General features: G+C 48.8%; 1 protein-coding gene across 8 annotated transcripts in view; it reads right to left on the bottom strand.

Annotated features, from left to right (window-relative positions):
- Positions 1-8,790: 8,790 nt before the first annotated feature.
- mub (poly(rC)-binding protein mub) overlaps positions 8,791-18,913 on the bottom strand; it is a 56,610-nt gene continuing 46,487 nt past the window's right edge. For 3 of the 8 annotated variants that reach the window (XM_043022002.2, XM_086556801.1, XM_043022001.2), the window contains exons 8-10: positions 17,273-17,411; positions 16,822-16,956; positions 12,627-14,191 (exon numbers count right to left, since the gene is read on the bottom strand). In XM_043022002.2, the coding sequence (XP_042877936.1) occupies positions 13,867-14,191; positions 16,822-16,956; positions 17,273-17,411 (599 nt within the window). In that variant the 3' untranslated portion in view covers positions 12,627-13,866. Of the gene's footprint in view, positions 11,572-12,626; positions 14,192-16,287; positions 16,451-16,821; positions 16,957-17,272; positions 17,420-18,913 lie in introns of those variants that run through there. The other 5 variants (XM_086556796.1, XM_086556802.1, XM_086556799.1 and 2 more) reach the window with 4 other exon arrangements.

Raw genomic sequence — 18,913 nt, 5'->3', positions numbered from 1 at the left:
TCTCTAGATTTTTACCCAAACATAAAAGCATAACAGATATATCTACAGATAGACACACACAAATAATACAAATGTATGTCCAACCACACACACCCGAAAGCACACACGCGGAGTCGTTCCAATCTGGGCATTTTTATCGGTGGTTCCATCCTACTCTACTTTGACGCTCCTCGCGCGTCAAACTCTATCCGAGGACATAAAAATAACCAAGGGAATACTGTCCTGCTGTCACCTGGGAAATCTGCTGGTGCAGCCATTTTCACTGAAGCCACAGTATCCGCGCACAGGGCTTCACTTGGCCACCTAGTTTTTTGCATATTACATTTGAGAGAGAGAGAGAGAGAGAGAGAGAGAGAGAGAGAGAGAGAGAGAGTGAGAGTGAGAGTGAGAGTGAGAGTGAGAGTGAGAGTGAGAGTGAGAGTGAGAGTGAGAGTGAGAGTGAGAGTGAGAGTGAGAGTGAGAGTGAGAGTGAGAGTGAGAGTGAGAGTGAGAGTGAGAGTGAGAGTGAGAGTGAGAGTGAGAGTGAGAGTGAGAGTGAGAGAGAGAGAGAGAGAGAGAGAGAGAGAGAGAGAGAGCGTGTGTGTGTGTGTGTGTGTGTGTGTGTGTGTGTGTGTGTGTGTGTGTGTGTGTGTGTGTGTGTGTGTGTGTGTGTGTGTGTGTGTGTGTGTGTGTGTGAGTGTGTGTGAGTGTGAGAGTGAGAGTGACAGAGTGAATGTGAGTGGATGAGTGAATGATTGAGAGAAAGAGGGGAAGTGAGATAGAGAGAGGGAATGGGAGGGGAGAGAGAGAGAGGGGAGGGGAGGGGAGTAAGAGAGAGAGTGTAAGAGAGGGAAATAGAAAGAGAGAGTGACAGTTAGTGAATGAGAGAAAGGCAGGGGTGATGGAGGGAGGGAGGGGGAGAGGGGGAGAGGGAGAGAGGGAGGGAGAAAGAGAGAGGGGAGGGGAGGGAATAAGAGAGAGAGTGTGAGAGAGGGAAATAGAAAGAGAGAGTGACAGTTAGTGAATGAGAGAAAGGCAGGGGTGATGGAGGGAGGGAGGGAGAGAGGGAGAGGAGGAGAGCAGAGAGAGGGAAGGCAGAGGGAGATGGAGTGAGAGTGAGAGTGGAGAGTGAGAGTGAGAGTGAGGGAGAGAGGAGAGTGGAGAGAGGAGTGAGATGAGAGAGAGTGAGAGAGGGGAGAGTGAGATGAGAGTGAGAGTGAGAGTGAAGTGAGAGAGTGAGAGAGAGAGAGTGGAGAGAGTGGGTGTGTGTGAGTGTTGTGTGTGTGTGTGTGTGTGTGTGGTGGTGGTGAGTGTGTGTGAGTGTGAGAGTGAGAGTGAAGAGTGATGAAGAGGGAAGTGTGAGAGAGAAGGAATGGGAGGGAGAGAGAGAGGGAGGGGTAGGGAGTAAGAGAGAGAGTGTAAGAGAGGGAAATAGAAAGAGAGAGTGACAGTTGAATGAGGGGTGATGAGGGAGGGAGGGGGGGGAGGAGGGAGAGAGGGAGGGAGAAAGAGAGAGGGGAGGGGAGGGAATAAGAGAGAGAGTGTGAGAGAGGGAAATAGAAAGAGAGAGTGACAGTTAGTGAATGAGAGAAAGGCAGGGGTGATGGAGGGAGGGAGGGAGGGAGGGAGGGAGGGAGAGAGAGGGAGAGGGAGAGGGAGAGGGAGAGAGTGAGAGTGAGAGTGAGAGTGAGAGCGTGTGTGTGTGTGTGTGTGTGTGTGTGTGTGTGTGTGTGTGTGTGTGTGTGTGTGTGTGTGTGTGTGTGTGTGTGTGTGTGTGTGTGAGTGTGAGTGTGTGTGAGTGTGAGAGTGAGAGTGAGAGAGAGAGTGAGAGAGGTTGAGTGAGTGATGGAGAGAAAGAGGGGAAGTGAGATAGAGAGAGGGAATGGGAGGGGAGAGAGAGAGAGGGGAGGGGAGGGGAGTAAGAGAGAGAGTGTGAGAGAGGGAAATAGAAAGAGAGAGTGACAGTTAGTGAATGAGAGAAAGGCAGGGGTGATAGAGGGAGGGAGGGGGAGAGGGAGAGGGAGAGGGAGGGAGAAAGAGAGAGGGGAGGGGAGGGAATAAGAGAGAGAGTGTGAGAGAGGGAAATAGAAAGAGAGTGAGAGTGAGAGTGAGAGAGAGAGAGAGTGTGAGAGAGGGAAATAGAAAGAGAGTGACAGTTAGTGAATGAGAGAAAGGCAGGGGTGATGGAGGGAGGGAGGGAGGGAGGGAGGGAGGGAGAGAGAGGGAGAGGGAGGGAGGGAGAGAGAGAGAGGAGGGGAGGGAGAGGGAGAGGGGGGGGGGAAAGAGAGAGGAAATAAGGACAGTTAGTGAATGAGGAGAGAAAGGCAGGGAGGGAGGGAGGGGGAGGGAGGGAGAGGGGGGGGAGAAAGAGAGAGGGGAGGGGAGGGAATAAGAGAGAGAGTGTGAGAGAGGGAAATAGAGAGAGAGTGAAGTTAGTTATGAGAAAGGCAGGGGTGATGAGGGAGAGGGAGGGGTAGGGAGAGAGGGAGGGAGAGAGGAGGGAGAGGGAGGGAGGAGGAGAAAGAGAGAGAGGGTGGGAGAGGGAAATAGAAAGAGAGTGAGGGTGAGGTGAGAAGAGAGGAGAGAGTGTGAGAGAGGAATAGAAGAGAGAGTGGACAGTAGTGAATGAGAGAAGGCAGGGGTGATAGAGGGAGGGAGGGAAGAGAGAAGAGGGAGGGAGGAAAGAGAGAGGAGGGAGGGAATAAGAGAGAGAGTGTGAGAGAGGGAAATAGAAAGAGTGACAGTTAGTGAATGAGAGAAAGCAGGGTGAGGGAGGGAGGGAGGGGGAGAGGGGAGGGGGAGGGAGAGAGGGAGAGGAGGAGGGAGAAAAGAGAGAGTGTGTGAGAGGGAATAGACGAGTGAGAGTGAGAGTGAGAGAGAGAGAGGAGTGACAGTTAGTGAATGAGAGAAAGGCAGGGGTGATGAGGAGGGAGGGGAGGGGGAGAGAGGGAGGGAGAGAGGGAGAGAGGGAGGGAGGGAGAAGAGAGAGAGGGAGAGGGAGGGAGTGAGAGTGAGACGAGAGAGTGTGAGAGAGGGAAATAGAAAGAGAGAGTGGACAGTTAGTGAATGAGAGAAAGGCAGGGGTGATGGAGGGAGGGAGGGGAGGGAGGGAGAGGGAGAGAGGAGTAGAAAGAGAGTGAAGGGGGGAGGGAGGGAGAGGGAGGGAGGGAGAAAGAGAGAGAGTGTGAGAGAGGGAAATAGAAAGAGAGTGAGAGTGAGAGTGAGAGAGAGAGAGAGTGTGAGAGAGGGAAATAGAAAGAGAGAGTGACAGTTAGTGAATGAGAGAAAGGCAGGGGTGATAGAGGGAGGGAGGGGGAGAGGGAGAGGGAGGGAGAAAGAGAGAGGGGAGGGAAGGGAATAAGAGAGAGAGTGTGAGAGAGGGAAATAGAAAGAGAGAGTGACAGTTAGTGAATGAGAGAAAGGCAGTGGTGATGGAGGGAGGGAGGGGGAGAGGGGGAGGGAGAGGGGGAGGGAGAGGGAAGGAGGGAGAAAGAGAGAGAGTGTGAGAGAGGGAAATAGAAAGAGAGTGAGAGTGAGAGTGAGAGTGAGAGTGAGAGAGAGAGAGAGTGTGAGAGAGGGAAATAGAGAGAGAGTGACAGTTAGTGAATGAGAGAAAGGCAGGGGTGATGGAGGGAGGGAGGGGGAGAGAGGGAGAGGGAGAGAGGGAGGGAGAAAGAGAGAGGGGAGGGGAGGGAATAAGAGAGAGAGTGTGAGAGAGGGAAATAGAAAGAGAGTGACAGTTAGTGAATGAGAGAAAGGCAGGGGTGATGGAGGGAGGGAGGGGGAGAGGGAGAGAGGGAGGGAGAGGGAGGGAGGGAGAAAGAGAGAGAGTGTGAGAGAGGGAAATAGAAAGAGAGTGAGAGTGAGAGAGAGAGAGTGTGTAAGAGAGGGAAATAGAAAGAGAGAGTGACAGTTAGTGAATGAGAGAAAGGCAGGGGTGATGGAGGGAGGGAGGGGGAGAGAGGGAGAGGGGGGGAGAGGGAGGGAGGGAGAAAGAGGGAGGGGAGGGGAGGGAATAAGAGAGAGAGTGTGAGAGAGGGAAATAGAAAGAGAGTGAGAGTGAGAGTGACAGTTAGTGAATGAGAGAAAGGCAGGGGTGATGGAGGGAGGGAGGGGGAGAGGGAGAGAGGGAGGGAGGGGAGGGAATAAGAGAGAGAGTGTGAGAAAGGGAAATAGAAAGAGAGTGACAGTTAGTGAATGAGAGAAAGGCAGGGGTGATAGAGGGAGGGAGGGGGAGAGGGAGGGAGGGGGAGAGGGAGAGAGGGAGGGAGAGGGAGGGAGGGAGAAAGAGAGAGAGTGTGAGAGAGGGAAATAGAAAGAGAGTGAGAGTGAGAGAGAGAGAGAGTGTGAGAGAGGGAAATAGAAAGAGAGAGTGACAGTTAGTGAATGAGAGAAAGGCAGGGGTGATAGAGGGAGGGAGGGGGAGAGGGAGAGGGAGGGGAGGGAATAAGAGAGAGTGTGAGAGAGGGAAATAGAAAGAGAGTGACAGTTAGTGAATGAGAGAAAGGCAGGGGTGATAGAGGGAGGGAGGGGGAGAGGGAGAGGGAGGGAGGAAGAGAGAGGGGAGGGGAGGGGAGGAAGAGAGAGAGTGTGAGAAAGGGAAATAGAAAGAGAGGGACGAGTGCGAGTGAGAGAAAGAGAGAGAGTGTGAGAGAGGGAATAGAAGAGAGAGGGAAGAGTGAATGAGAGAAAGGCAGGGGTGATAGAGGGAGGGAGGGGGAGAGGGAGAGGGAGGGAGGAAGAGAGAGGGGAGGGGAGGGGAGTAAGAGAGAGAGTGTGAGAAAGGGAAATAGAAAGAGAGTGACAGTTAGTGAATGAGAGAAAGGCAGGGGTGATGGAGGGAGGGAGGGGTAGAGGGAGAGAGGGAGGGAGAGAGGGAGGGAGAGGGAGGGAGGGAGAAAGAGAGAGAGTGTGAGAGAGGGAAATAGAAAGAGAGTGAGAGTGAGAGTGAGAGAGAGAGAGAGTGTGAGAGAGGGAAATAGAAAGAGAGAGTGACAGTTAGTGAATAAGAGAAAGGCAGGGGTGATAGAGGGAGGGAGGGGAGAGGGAGAGGGAGGGAGGAAGAGAGAGGGGAGGGGAGGGGAGTAAGAGAGAGAGTGTGAGAGAGGGAAATAGAAAGAGAGAGTGACGGTTAGTGAATGAGAGAAAGGCAGGGGTGATGGAGGGAGGGAGGGGGAGAGGGGGAGAGGGAGAGGGAGGGAGGAAGAGAGAGGGGAGGGGAGTAAGAGAGAGAGAGAGAGTGTGAGTGTGAGTGTGAGTGTGAGTGTGAGTGTGAGTGTGAGTGTGTGTGTGTGTGAGTGTACTAAATGTGTGCGAGTGTACTAAATGTGTGTGAGTGTGAGTGAGTGAGTGGAGTTCACGCACTCAAGGCAAGTTCCCTGAGGATATCTGCTTGGCTAAAATTAACCCTTTGATGACACATGGCATGTAGGATTGATCCTTGTGACCAAAGTAGTGATGTTAAAACCTTTTAATCTAAACATAATTTTTAAAAGTTATCCAAGGGAACTTCAACTTCAGTTTATATAGTACTTCATTTAAATTATCTCTAGAACAAGGACCCATTCTTATGCACTTTACTGAACCTCAAGTCCTTCGAAATGTACAAGTTCAGTCGCGGTGATGATAAGAATGAACTTGAATCCCATCCAGTGCCACTAAGTCAAAGTTTACTTTTTTTCTAATAATATCAACCTAATTCAGTGTCCTCCTTGCTAAAAAATTCTTCCCGTTGGGCTGAACTTTTCCTTCGCTCTCCAAGTCAAGGATCTTTCTGTTCCTCAAAACATATGGCGACTCTTATTTCATTGAAAATCACATCTTCATTACTCGTTAATTTATTTCTATATAATAATTTAAATATATAATTACATTTTAATGTAAACAAGACATCTGGAATATCAAAGACTCCTAAACAACAAACACTGTACACAAAGACACGAAATCAAATAACAAAGCCAATACACATACACGTGATATAGTTCTCTCAAACAGGTTTACTGAAACCAATCGCTCAATTTGATGATTTATTGAAACTCAAACAATACTTGTGTCAGACAAGACACATATGCACAATCAATAAAAAAATCATTAACTGCTTACATCCTTGAAATATTTATTGCCATAACATTAAAACTGTGAAACACTTTCCTCAGTAAAGATGGCGAGTGTGTCAGGGAGCCAGGCAGGGGTGGTCGGCACACAGATGCGGGTCACTTGTACACGTGATGCGCCCGACATCCTCTGATTGTACTAGCAGCATCCCCGGACCAGCCAGCAGGCGTCGCTAGGCCACGGAGCTGCGGTCCGAGGTCGGCTCCAGGCCGCTCCTCTGCTGCCCAGCCTCCCACACTGCGGGTTTGTCGGCTCACGGGCGCAGAGGCAACACTACGCGCTCATCAACCCTCACACGCCCACCCGCCCACACTGTGGGGGTATAAAAGCGTGGGCGGTGAGAGTCACACCACACCCTGGTCGGCTGCCTGGCACTCGTGGCACGCCCTTCCCAAACATGGACAAACTAGCGCACCCAGTGTCCACCGACACTGCTGGTGCAAGATTTGGCATTAAGTTGGCACTAGGTTAACACTTTATAATTGGCACTTAAGTAATACTGTCCGTTTCCATGTCGGGGCAAGGATGGGCCACGCATACAACTAGTAACTACACGCGAACATAGTGACACGTGAAGAACAATGATATGTAAATCTGTGCCTAATACACAGTCCCCCTGTAAAGTACGAGTAGCCTCTCCTGCACTGACTAGCTGTAATGCTAACGCTGAAGATTCACCGAGTTGATGAGGCGGCCTTTAATGTTGTGTCTGGCTGGCACCAACGGCCCGGCCGGGCGCCCCCTGCTCGGACAAACCCCGCGACGCCATTGTACGTGGAGCCCCGGCTGGTCCGGCGAAACTCTGGCCATCACCGCTCGACTGGCTTAAATACGGGAGATATGTAAAGTAACATGTACTCTGAAAAGAGGGTGATCCTCGGCTCGCACGTACAATGGCGCGGTCAGCCCGGGTGCTCAGGTGTGTGTGAGGGGCACGGGTAAGCGAGCATGGGCGCCGCGAGGCCACACGTTAGTATCATCCACATTTCACTTCGCTGCTGCGTAGACACGAGTTCAGGCGTCAGAAGTAGATACCGTACAAGAAAACAGTATAAAACAACGTCGCCGTTAGCTGAAAACAGTACTGAAAGACATATGATATTAAGTGTACACATTTCTATTGTAATACACTGCTCGACCCTGTTCAGTTTCATATAAGGCAAATACTGAGAGCAAGAGGGATGTAGTGAGCTGCAGGTCAGGTCAGGGCAGGGCAGGTCAGGTGATGGGTCGGGTGTTAAGGTCGAAGCGGCGGCGGTGGTGGCGCCTGAAGGGGTCAGGTGGGGGCTGCCCAGGGAGGGGGAAAGTAGCCCCACCTCGAACTTTCTTTCGGCTATTCCGCTAGATAGTGTGTGTATACTTCATATAATTTATGTGTGTATGTATGTGTATGTGTATGTATAGGTATACATGTATATATGTAATATGTATATATTAGTAAATATATACATACATATATGAATGTTCATACAAATATACGCATACACATTTATAAGTCTATATATAGATGTATGTAGATATATATCTATATATGTATATGTATAAAAATGTATATATGTATATTATATATATATATATTAATATATATATATATATATTATATATATATATATATATATATATATATATATATTATATATATATATTATATATATATATTATTATATATTATATATATATATTTATATTATTATATATATATATATATATATATATTAATATATATTATATATTATATATATATATTATATATTATATATTATATATATATATATATATATTTATATATATATATATATATATTATATTATATATTTATAATATATATATTATTATATATATTTATATATATTATATATATTATATTATATATATTATATATATATATATATTATATATATATTTATATATATATATTATATATATTATATATTATATATATTATATATTATATATATTATATATATTATATATATATATATAAACATACACATATATACAAGACATACATATAAATATATACAAACATACATATACATACACATACATTATATATATATATATATATATATATATATATATATATATATATATATATATATATATTCCTTTCTTTATTTCTTGAAGGTGTAGCAACTATGACTCAGATGAAGGATTGTCCGTGGTGAGCGGAGGTGCGCACGCAGTGGTCGAGCGAGTACCTGGGCGCGGGCGGTGGGCGGCTGGGCGGCGGCCCGCGAGCCGCGCTACCGCCCGGCGCCCCGGCACCACCAAGGTGTCCCGCTATTCCACAAATGGGCCTAATAAATGGAGTAACCGAAACTAAAAGAAAATACAGATTTGGTTATATGCCCTGAGATTTTTGTCTTAGCAAATCATATGTAGAAAGCAACAAACACATACGTGAAGTGAGTGAGGGACAATGCCAGGTGTTGCTTTAATCAAGGTGAGCGCTATCGCTATTAAGCCAAGGCCTATTACTGCATCTGTACGCGTCGGCAACCGCGGTGGGGGCGGCGAGGGGGCGCCCGCACCGCCCCGCTGGGCACGACGGCTACTTTATGACCTAACCATTTGTATAACAAATTAACAGTAAGACACGTGCGCAACAGAAAGACTCATTACACAGATTTATATGCATATACAAATTAGTCAGATATTGCTATATCACTGTCCACAGCCCTAGCAAAAATCATAAAAAAGCATATGCAACGCGTGGCTACTCTGTATCAAACAGTTGCTATAGTGAACAGCGAGTATATGTTCTTGGTACTGCCCGCCGTGGGCTCACGGGGGCCGCGCGCCCTTACTCGCCCGAGGGCGCTGGTATGGGCGGTGGGTGCGGGCTCCTTGCTGGCTCGAGGCGCTGCCCTTGCTGTGGGAAGCCCCGTGCGAGGAGCCCGGGGGAGGGGTCGCCCCACCCCTGGGCCGCCTCACTTGGGCTGCAGGATTGTACAGCAGCGTTCTCGCCTCAGCGCTCACCTGCGGGCGGAGGCCACACCCACCGCCCACACGGGATTTGCGACTCCAAAACCTTAGGATTTTAATAAGAAATTTCTCTTTATAAATAATCATATAGTTTTGTCATTTCCATAAATTGCTCTTTCTCCTCTTAACAACAAATTGTTTCATATATTTTTTTTCTACTGCGTCACGCTCAGTAAAGTTACAGATCCTAATTTAGATTACGTAAGTGAGCAATGTTAAAGTTCACAGCTCCTTGACTCTTCTAATTTGTTTATAATAATTACAAAGGTAGAGAGATGAGAGCGAACGCCGCCGGGAAGGCCCGGCGGCACCTCTCGCCAGTCTCACGTGGAATGGCTGGTTCAGCGGCTGTACGCTGCACTCACGCCAGCGCTCCGGCACCGGCGTGTCTCTAGAGGGTCCTAGAGGTGTCTAGAGGGTCCTGGTGCAGCTAGTGAGACTACGGGGGAGGGGCTGGCTCACCCCGCCACGGGTGTCCGCGGAGCCACGGCCCCGCGCCCGCCTTCGGCCTCACACGCGACTGCCGGCACCGCTGCCCGCGAAACCTCTTACAACTAATGCTTGTGATCACATATATATATAAAATTATATCTTTCATAATTATCGTAATAATATTAATAAACTATCAATAAATACGAAACAATGCCATTTGTCATTCACATTCACAAATATAATGATATCAAACACGAGAGATAAAAGCGCATTTGACACTTGACTAGCTACGTAACTGAGTGGTTTGTGACAGGTGTGAGGCGGCGGCGGCAGACGGTGCGTGCGCGCGTCAGGTGAGAGGCGACGGAAGGGGCTTTCGGGGGAAGGGAGAGGGGGAGGGGGTCGCGCGGCTGCTGGGGAAGGTCCACTGCTCACGGCAGGGGTCGTGGCGGGGGTCCTGGGGTCTGAGGCAGACAAGAGGTGTGTGCAGCGCGGTCGAGTGGCGGTACACACTAACAGTTGGTCGACTTCTGGTAATGAGGGGGTCAGGGACTCGTAGAAACTTTACGTTATCTAAGACTAAACATTGTGGCAATACCTTAATAATAATTTAAAACGTGTTTTATCACCATATACTACAGTATGATTAAAAATCAATGACATGCCATATGAAAACAATAAATAAATGCTTGGCACACATTCGACTAGACTTGAGGCCATACATGCCTCTCACAACTAGACAGTACATGGGACTAAAATATTAACGCTTACAAAGCCCTACAGACGTATGATAATATGTCTTTTACAAAACCCTGTGGAAGCCAATGGTAGCTTCATTTCATGAAGATCAGAAGGAAGCATAAGAAAATACTTTCAATTCTAGGAAACATCTAAAGCTTCGAGATAGAAATATTAAATATTTACCGACATTTACTATCTGATGCATCCAAGAACTTGTAGATAAGATTATAAAATTCAGAGTATCTACAGAACAACACCTCTATGTATACATAGCAGTAGATAACTATTTCTTTGTCATTACAGTAGTCTAAACCTAGAGATAAGCTCAACCCTATGATTGATCCGTCATGTACTGAAGGTGGAGTATTCATAAAAATATCATTTTCAGTTAATCGACTAAAATATCAAGCCTTTTCCACGTGTTAGCCTCTATATCAAGTGATCCAGTCAAACAGTATAAAATGGTACGCATGTATACAATACTTCAGTTATCACAGTCACATTTCTGGTTCCAGGTGGAGCAATCCGATGGTGTCGATGCTTGAGCAAACAAGGTTGGCGCAGGGGGTCAGGCAAGGTGGGGAGTAGCGGCCGCCCTGAAGGGATTAACTGAAAATGTTGTACACTGACCTACACAACTGAGTGGGGCTCGGTCCACAGCGCTCCGTGCTACCTGCATCTACTCCTCTCGGCTGCCGGCCGAACCCCACGTACACCGAGAGTATAAAGTGGTAACTGTCGTAACGTGTGTTCGCTGAGGGCGCCTCCCAGTCACGCCACCGTGGCCGACCCGCCCCTCCACCGCTTGTCTCCAGTGGGCCACGCTGCCACCACCACCCACGCCCACGCGAATCCTGCTACCTCGTGACCAACACCTGAGGGACCAACACCCGCTAACCACCAACTAGACTTGTACCACCAAACATTTTATTAGTATTACTATCATTATTATATCTTCTATATGACTGGTATCTAGAATGTGGAAAATTACATGTTCATAAAGACAACATTAGAGGTGTTGGCACGAGTGGTAGAGGTAGGTGGTGGCGCAGTGGTGGTGAGGGGCGCGGGTAGCTGGTGGTGCTGCTGAAGACCTGGCCAGACACCGGGTGCTGCATGGGAGGCTGGGCTGATGGTGGCCAGCTGCACTATGGGCCGCTCCTGAGGGGGGGTCCTGGGGGGGCCCCGGCGGTAGAGAGCGGCTGCGACGCTAGTGGGTGGTCGCATCAGTGGATAGGGGCACGCACGATGTGGTTGGGTGCCACGTAGTGATACCCCACGCCCGCCATGCCCAGTCCTGCTGTCTCCATCGCTATCCTGGAACACACACCCACGTCACACACCACACCGCTGGCAGGACCTTAGAGCGCTAGTCTCCTAATCGACACTGAACATGGCAACCGAGCGCACTGTGCGGCTTTAATCTCCTTTTTTTAAAATTCTGATAAGTATTTAAAGAAACCTCACTTTAGTGACAAGGCAAAAGGGGGGAAAATAAAAAGTTAGCACCCTGGAGGCGACATAATACACCCGTTCCCGCCCTTCTTCCCTGCTTCAGCCTATTTGTAATCCCTAGCATCTCCCTTCCAGTATTCTAGTCTCTTCATCATCTCTTGAAGCACTGAAGGATGTTTGGCTCTGAATTCTGAATTGTCACCAGAAACACCTTTTTAATTAATCTCTTCACTGTGACTTTCAAACTTTCAGAGGTTAATAACAATTATAAGAATAAAAGAAATGTTAGAATTTTAGTGATTAAACTCTTAGAAGCTTGTATCTTTTAGTTGTGAATAGTCTTCGATCAGTATGGATATGGCCAGTCAATAGCAACGGTACTCTTAGCATGACTCAGTTTGCAATTTCTTCCCCACGTGCCTAAGTGACCCAGAGCGCCACGGGTGGCGTGGCTCGCTCCCGGGTGGTGTTGAGGCTGTTGGTTGGGACTGGTAGAGGAACAGTGGTTGTTTGGGTTTGTTTAGTTTGGCCGTGAGGGAAGGTATGTGACAAGGTAGGTAGGGGGTTCCCCGCGGTGAGGACTTACCTGGCGGGGGTGAGAGCGCAGGTGCTCGGGCGCGATGTTCACCAGAAGGCTGGTTGGCTCAGTGGCCACGCACATGTCCCCTTAGTGTTACATCTGTCCTAGGTTACTGCCGCTCCCTTCTACAAGGTGCCGCTCGTCGACCACACCAGGTGAGAGCTACATGCCAGTTATGAGGGGTCGACAAGGTATATGTTGTAGAAGGGAGCTCATTATTTTTTTTTTCAAGGCAGGCAGGGTGGTGTTGAGGTGTCGGGCGGCGCCAGGTGGAGGCGGTAGTGGTGGTAGGAAGGTAGGAATCACCACGGGTCAGGATAGGATTGTAATGAAAGGCTTTATCTTCCTCAAACTTTACACTTGTTTAATATCTAGTGGAAGAAACATTCACATATTGAGCTTACGATTGAACACCAGTACTTCTAAAGAGACAATTAACTTATTGCAAAACTGTACATTCCATACATTATGATGAAAAAGGAAAACAGCTGAGTTTTGTACCCACATGTACTTTTCAATGAATTACTTAAAACACATTAAGTATGTAGTAGTAATTAATGCCATATCCTAAAGTGACTAAACCGAGCAACTACGGCACACGTGCTCAGCCTTTTGCGATGCTAAATTATGAGATAGACAGAGAAAGAGAGAGAGAGTGAGAGAAAGAGTGAGAGAGAAAGAGAGAGAGACAGAGAAGAGAGAGGCGGTGAATCTGGTCACAGTGCCCAGCTTTCCTCCATATCCCCAAGCCGCTTTGGGGCGAGGCACTCAGGGCCGCTCACCGTCTGTGCCCTAAATCATCAACTAATTCTTAAAAGCTTAGTATGTACATCTCTCGCTTCAATACTCTTTTACTATATTTTTTGGGTAATATTTTTTGGGGACTTGACAATTTTTAGTCTTTTCTTATATATATATATTTTTATATTAATTGGTAGAACGTGTGAATCTGAGACTGTCACCAGATGAACCATGACTAACAAACACAGTAACCATGCATGACGTTTACAGAGAACTCTAGGAAACTTGTGACAATGCAAATATGCTTTCAGCTTCTTCTGCTTGATGCCGTTATAAAAAACAACAGGAAACAAAGAATCAATTGTCCTAACTGATATGTTTAGTTGAGAGGTGGCAGGTGGTCTGGGCTGGACTGAGCAGCGGAGACCACCTTGTATAACAAGCAGCTGCTGGCCTAGTGACAGTGACCATCTGACACCAACACGCACAGCCCTCACCACGCGCCCGCGCCCACCTCGCATGGCTCGCGCCCCCGCCTGCTAGCAGGGCGGGCAAGCATTGCGGGCGTGGGCGCCTCGTGTGCCGAGAACTGTTCCTACTCAGATCTGAAAAGTGTGACGCTCTCTGACCCCAGCGGCGCGTCAGAGCGGCCCGCCCCCAGCGCCCTTAGCAGCGGGCGCTGAGGGCGGGCTCGGAGCCGCCGGGGTGAGGGGGCGCCGACACGCGGGAAAACTGAGTCCCCATGTTTGTTGGGGCGCCACGGGGTTCATCAGGAGTGGAGGATGAGGACGCTCTGCGCCCGGAGAGGAGCGGGGCCCCCTGGGAGAGGATCAGGTCTAGTAGGGTGCGAACTTGCTGCGCTTGTTCTCCTTGGGGGTGCCATTAGTGGGCTGGTGGGCGGAGGCTTGGGCGCGGAGCTTGGGTTGGTAGGCCTTGTTGTGCCTGTGGGCAGCCGCAATACCGGCCAGGCCCTGGGAGGAGTCTGGGGCGAGCAGGGAGGTGAGGGAGGACAGGCCCTGCAGGCCGGTCAGGGAGGACAAGGCGTTCAGGGCTTGCGGGTTCTTGAGCAGCTGGGCCAGGGGGATGGCACTGGGGCTCAGCCCACCCGACCCGGTCGACCCGCCCTTACTTACTTCAAGCTGCGCCTTGTGCAGTTCCATGCTGGGGGAGATAAGGGGCCGCAACGTTATCACTGGCACACTACGCCGCCACACCGCCCACACACCCGCCCAGCACCCTCACACCAGCCCCCACCCAGGCTCAAGTCCACTACATGTACTGCTGCTGACTACACGCGCTCGCACCCCCCGAGCCGCTGGGCTCCGGGGCAGTGCTCGCCGCCGACGCCGCGGCGCGGGGCAGGCGAGGGCCCGGCGCCGCCATCGGCACGAGAGCGAGAGCTAGAAGACTTGAGCTGGGCAAGGCAAGCGGCGGGGGCGTGGGGGGGCGGTGCGGGGGCGCGCGCGGCGAGACCAGAGGAAAGGGATGAGATAAGCCATGTTATCGCTTCATGGAGGAACGACGCTCCATTGGATTACTGGATTATCACTTGGATTTTTGGAATAATGGATAAGGACGTCCCATGACAGGTTGTGGAAACTACTACTGTACAATGACCAAATGACAAGAGCACATACTGGAGTGACATGTAAAGGGACACAACCTGGCAGTGAGACGACCATGTAAGGATAGCTGACACATCGGGATATGACTGGGTATGAAAGAATGAGAAAAAGCTTTCAAGAATTCTGAATACATAGACTAGGATTTTCTTGTGTTGGATCATTGTGCTATATTCAGCTATGTTGGAAAATTGCAGATATTTAATAAAATTCAAACAAAAAATACAATGTGTTGAAAACTAGTGTTACGCAAAGAGCTGTAAAGAAAGAAAGAGTGAGAAGCAGAATTCATGGTTAACGAAACAGTTCACACCAGAGTACTGAACAGAATAGGAAAATAATAAAAGACTTTTTCATCGCAGAAGCCTAGCGGACAGGACGACCATTAGTGGTATGACTGATGAATGTTAGCTTAATTCTGATCTGCTGACACTCTGGAAGAACTGAAATAAGCAGGATCTGAGCACAAGCAAAGAACAACTACTAAGGACTTGGTATAACGGCCGCACTCGCCAAAGCATCACAGTTAATCTTTCTCATGGCAATGCAGAGCCATTGAACAAAGTGATGTTGCAACACAGGCAGGCAAGGCAAGGGGAGTCTTGGCTTGGCTGTCTGTGTCTGGCGAATGCGGGTTCTAAGTGGAATCAAATGAAGAGCGAGAGAACTAAAAGGACGAAACAGCAACCTGATGAAGAAGGTCCCACCACCCGGAAGGAAGGAGGCGCTCGGGGGGATCTCCGCACGGGAGCGTCATGCAAGGGGAAGGGCGAGAGGAACAGGGAAACGAGAGGGATGGAGGAGAGGGGGAGGAGAACAGTGTGTGAAGATAGATAAGGGAAGAGAAAAGAAAAGATGGAGAATGAAAGAGAAATAAAGAGAGAGATGACACAACCACAAATTCCCAGCAAGACAGGACAGACCCAGAACATTATGGGTGGGTATGAGGAGGGAGAGGTAATGGTGGAAGGGAAAATAGGGGACAACAACTTACCAAAAAGGGTCGAGGCCGGGGGCCGCCTCAAGGTATGAGGTCCACCGGCCTGCCAATACCAGTTGCAAAGGCAATTGCAGCTGGGGGCTAGCCGGTGGATGGAAGGGATAGACACGGATCCCATTCCCACCACACAAGATGCCCAAAAGCATTGAAAGCAACAATGAAATGTTTGACAAAAGAAAAAAAAAAAAAAGTTTTCAGTGATGCATAAAGATTTTTAAAAACTGCAACTGAGGCTTGAGCACTTGGCGCATAGTGTGTGGGCGGGGCAGGGAAGGCGGCTTCCGGCCTCGACTCCCTTCTGCCACGGCTGTAGAGAGGTGATGTGTGGAGGTGGGGCTTGCGTTGCCCGATTGAGTGAGGACTTTTAAAAGGACTTTGAAGGATCAGAGGTAAAGGACAAGGGACTTACCACGCGAGAATGGAACTGCACTTTTGGCGTCGATAATTGATAATAATAATAAATAATAATAATAAATAATATCGATAATCATAGTAACGATATTAATAATAAAGAAATAATCATAATGTTTTCAGTAATCATATTCAAAAATAAAAAAACAAAAATGAAAATAATATGAAGAAAGTATAGTGGCAAGACCTGAAGCCAGTCGTTATAAGGTTAAGGAATACTGAGGTTTTGGTCAACTTTTTTTGCTTTTGTTTATTGATTTGGCTGATTTACGGATGGCTTGCATGGAGGGAACAGAGGCATGCAGGCCCCTGTCCGTTTCTTGTGTACCAGAACGATGTTAACCAGTACATACCTTCAGTCCTTACGGGCGCTGGGACCTCACAGTACTGTGGAAATAGACCCACACGCGTCAACACATGACCAGTGGGCGGTTGTGCCGCGAAAAGTTTGCCATCACCCACACATTATCAACAACAATGCGATGCAAGGACAAGACATCAAGACCTTTTATTCTGATTTTACTAACGCGAAATTGAAATCGTTTTCCTCTGTTTCCCTTCGTATGCAGAAGTGAATGGTTTACAACATAGATTCTCTGGGCAAAGCACAACCCTCCACTTGGTGTAGGAAAGTTAGCCTAGTCCTGTGGATGTGTTACATAGACCGAGTAACATGAGGCAAGAGAAGTGTCTGGGTGGTGGAGTGGAGTGGCGCAGAGGGGGGGCGGAGGAGCTGGGTTTGAGGGCCGGGCTTTTACCTGGTGTTGATGAGGTACTGCGCGAGAGCCACCTGGTCAGCGTTACCCTTGATAGTGATGGTTCGATCTTGCTTGCTTGCGTCTTCTGAACCGTCATCATATTTGCTAATGGTGATCATGGCGCCTGTGATTTGCCTGAAAGTTATGTCCACAGTCAGTGTCTCATTCGAAAGCATCGACAAACAAGCAAGAACATGCTCGATCCTTTAAAAAAAAACGTGTTTGCTAGTTGTCTGTTCAAAGGTAAAACCATCCATGTGACGTGCATGCCATCTTAATGTACAAAGGGATACAGGATAAACATTTACCTTCTTATTCTAGATAAGTATATGCAAATATGAAACACATGTAGACGCAATGCAAAGTGGCAACAGAAGGAAGAGCCACTCGCTCCGACTGTGTCGTTCAGGCCCGCGACGGCACGGCCCGTGGCGCTGCGGCTGATACTCACCTGATCTCGGCGATCTTCGTGCCTCCCTTGCCGATGATGCAGCCTATGAGCTCGTTGGGCACCGTCATCTCGTGAGTCTGTGAGCCGGGACCCGATCCTGCGGGGGTCCTCAGCTGCGAGCCGGCGAGGGCCGCCAAGGCTGCATCAGGGGGGGAGGAGAGCAAAAAATTAACATTCGAAGGTCTACTACCGGAGGAAGGCAGAGCATTGGGAAGGAAAATGACACCTGACGGCACCACCTGCAATCACGTGAGCTCAACCGCACCCGCCAGTGCAGGGTGCGTGGTGATGCAGGGCTGGTGCCGAGAGGCGGTGCCAACATCAAAGAAAATCAAGAGGGCTGTGTTGGTGGTCACTGAGTCGAAGGAGGTGGATGTGTAGCGGGGACAAGAGGCGGAGTGAGCCACATGGCTCCAGTGAGCGAGCTATTGCGCCTGAAAAAGTGGACCTATTCAACCTGCCTAAAATCTCAACAGTAGAGCGGATGTTCGGTCACGATCCCGGTTGACTGAGAAATCTATATCAAAACACGATCAATTGCCCAAGAAAGAGAGAGGGAGCGAGGGAAAATGAGGGGGGAGGGGGGGAGGGAGTGAAAGAGAGAAAGAGAGAAAGAGAGAGAGAGAGAGAGAAAGAGAGGAGAGGAGAGGAGAGGAGAGGAGAGGAGAGGAGAGGAGAGAGAGAGAAAGAGAGAGAGAGAGAGAGAGAGAGAGAGAGAGAGAGAGAGAGAGAGAGAGAGAGAGAGAGAGAGAGAGAGAGAGAGAGAGAGAGAGAGAGAGAGAGAGAGAGACTTTTTTTTACTTTGACGAGTTTATTGAGACAAGTGATTACGTACATCTCAAAAGGATGAGGTAACATAGGTTATCCTCACCCCAATCTTAGTCCCTCTTTGGGCTCACATATATTTTACAAAACCTTACAGCTATGTCAACATGTTGAAAGAGAGAGAGAGAGAGAGAGAGAGAGAGAGAGAGAGAGAGAGAGAGAGAGAGAGAGAGAGAGAGAGAGAGAGAGAGAGAGAGAGAGAGAGAGAGAGAGAGAGAGAGAGAGAGAGAGAGAGAGAGAGAGAGAGAGAGAGAGAGAGAGAGAGAGAGAGCTGTGCCTTTGGCAAGGGCCGCGTCTTACATCTCGTATCTGTATTTATCTTCGAATTTCTGTGTTTTTCTTCGAACGCCGTGGACCCCGATTACGAAAGAACTGAGAAATTCCTAGTAACTAAACTCGATACATAACTAGATCATTTCGACACTTAGAACTTGGAAATGGGCCAGTGTGCTTCCGTGTGCGTGTGCGTGTGTACATGTGCGGCGGCGAGACCCTGTGCTCCCGACTCTCAACCGCCGATCACACTAGCACATTTTCCGACACTCTATCGCGTCTACCGCCCTCAATCGCCGCGATCTGTCCTCGGGCGCGCGAATCCCAACCGGAACTGCCATTCCGTCGCTTCACTTCGTTTAGTCTCCTTAGCTCGGGAATCTTAAAACTTCTCGGCTACAAATAAAATACTAATGCCTCAGATGACTCAAGCTTAAGCATCTGCGACTAGGCAAATCATGAGTGATGAAAAAAAGACTTAACCGCCACTCGTCGGTTCCAAAAATCAAGGCTGGCAATATAGAAATGCGAAGCACCTTGACA

This window comes from Penaeus japonicus, unplaced genomic scaffold (genome assembly GCF_977035675.1).
Source record: "Penaeus japonicus unplaced genomic scaffold, GWHDUDI00000001_assembly GWHDUDI00000033, whole genome shotgun sequence".
Classification (NCBI taxonomy): domain Eukaryota; kingdom Metazoa; phylum Arthropoda; class Malacostraca; order Decapoda; family Penaeidae; genus Penaeus; species Penaeus japonicus.
The sequence above is the reverse complement of the archived record's forward strand: the minus strand, read 5'-3'. Positions and strand labels throughout refer to the sequence as shown.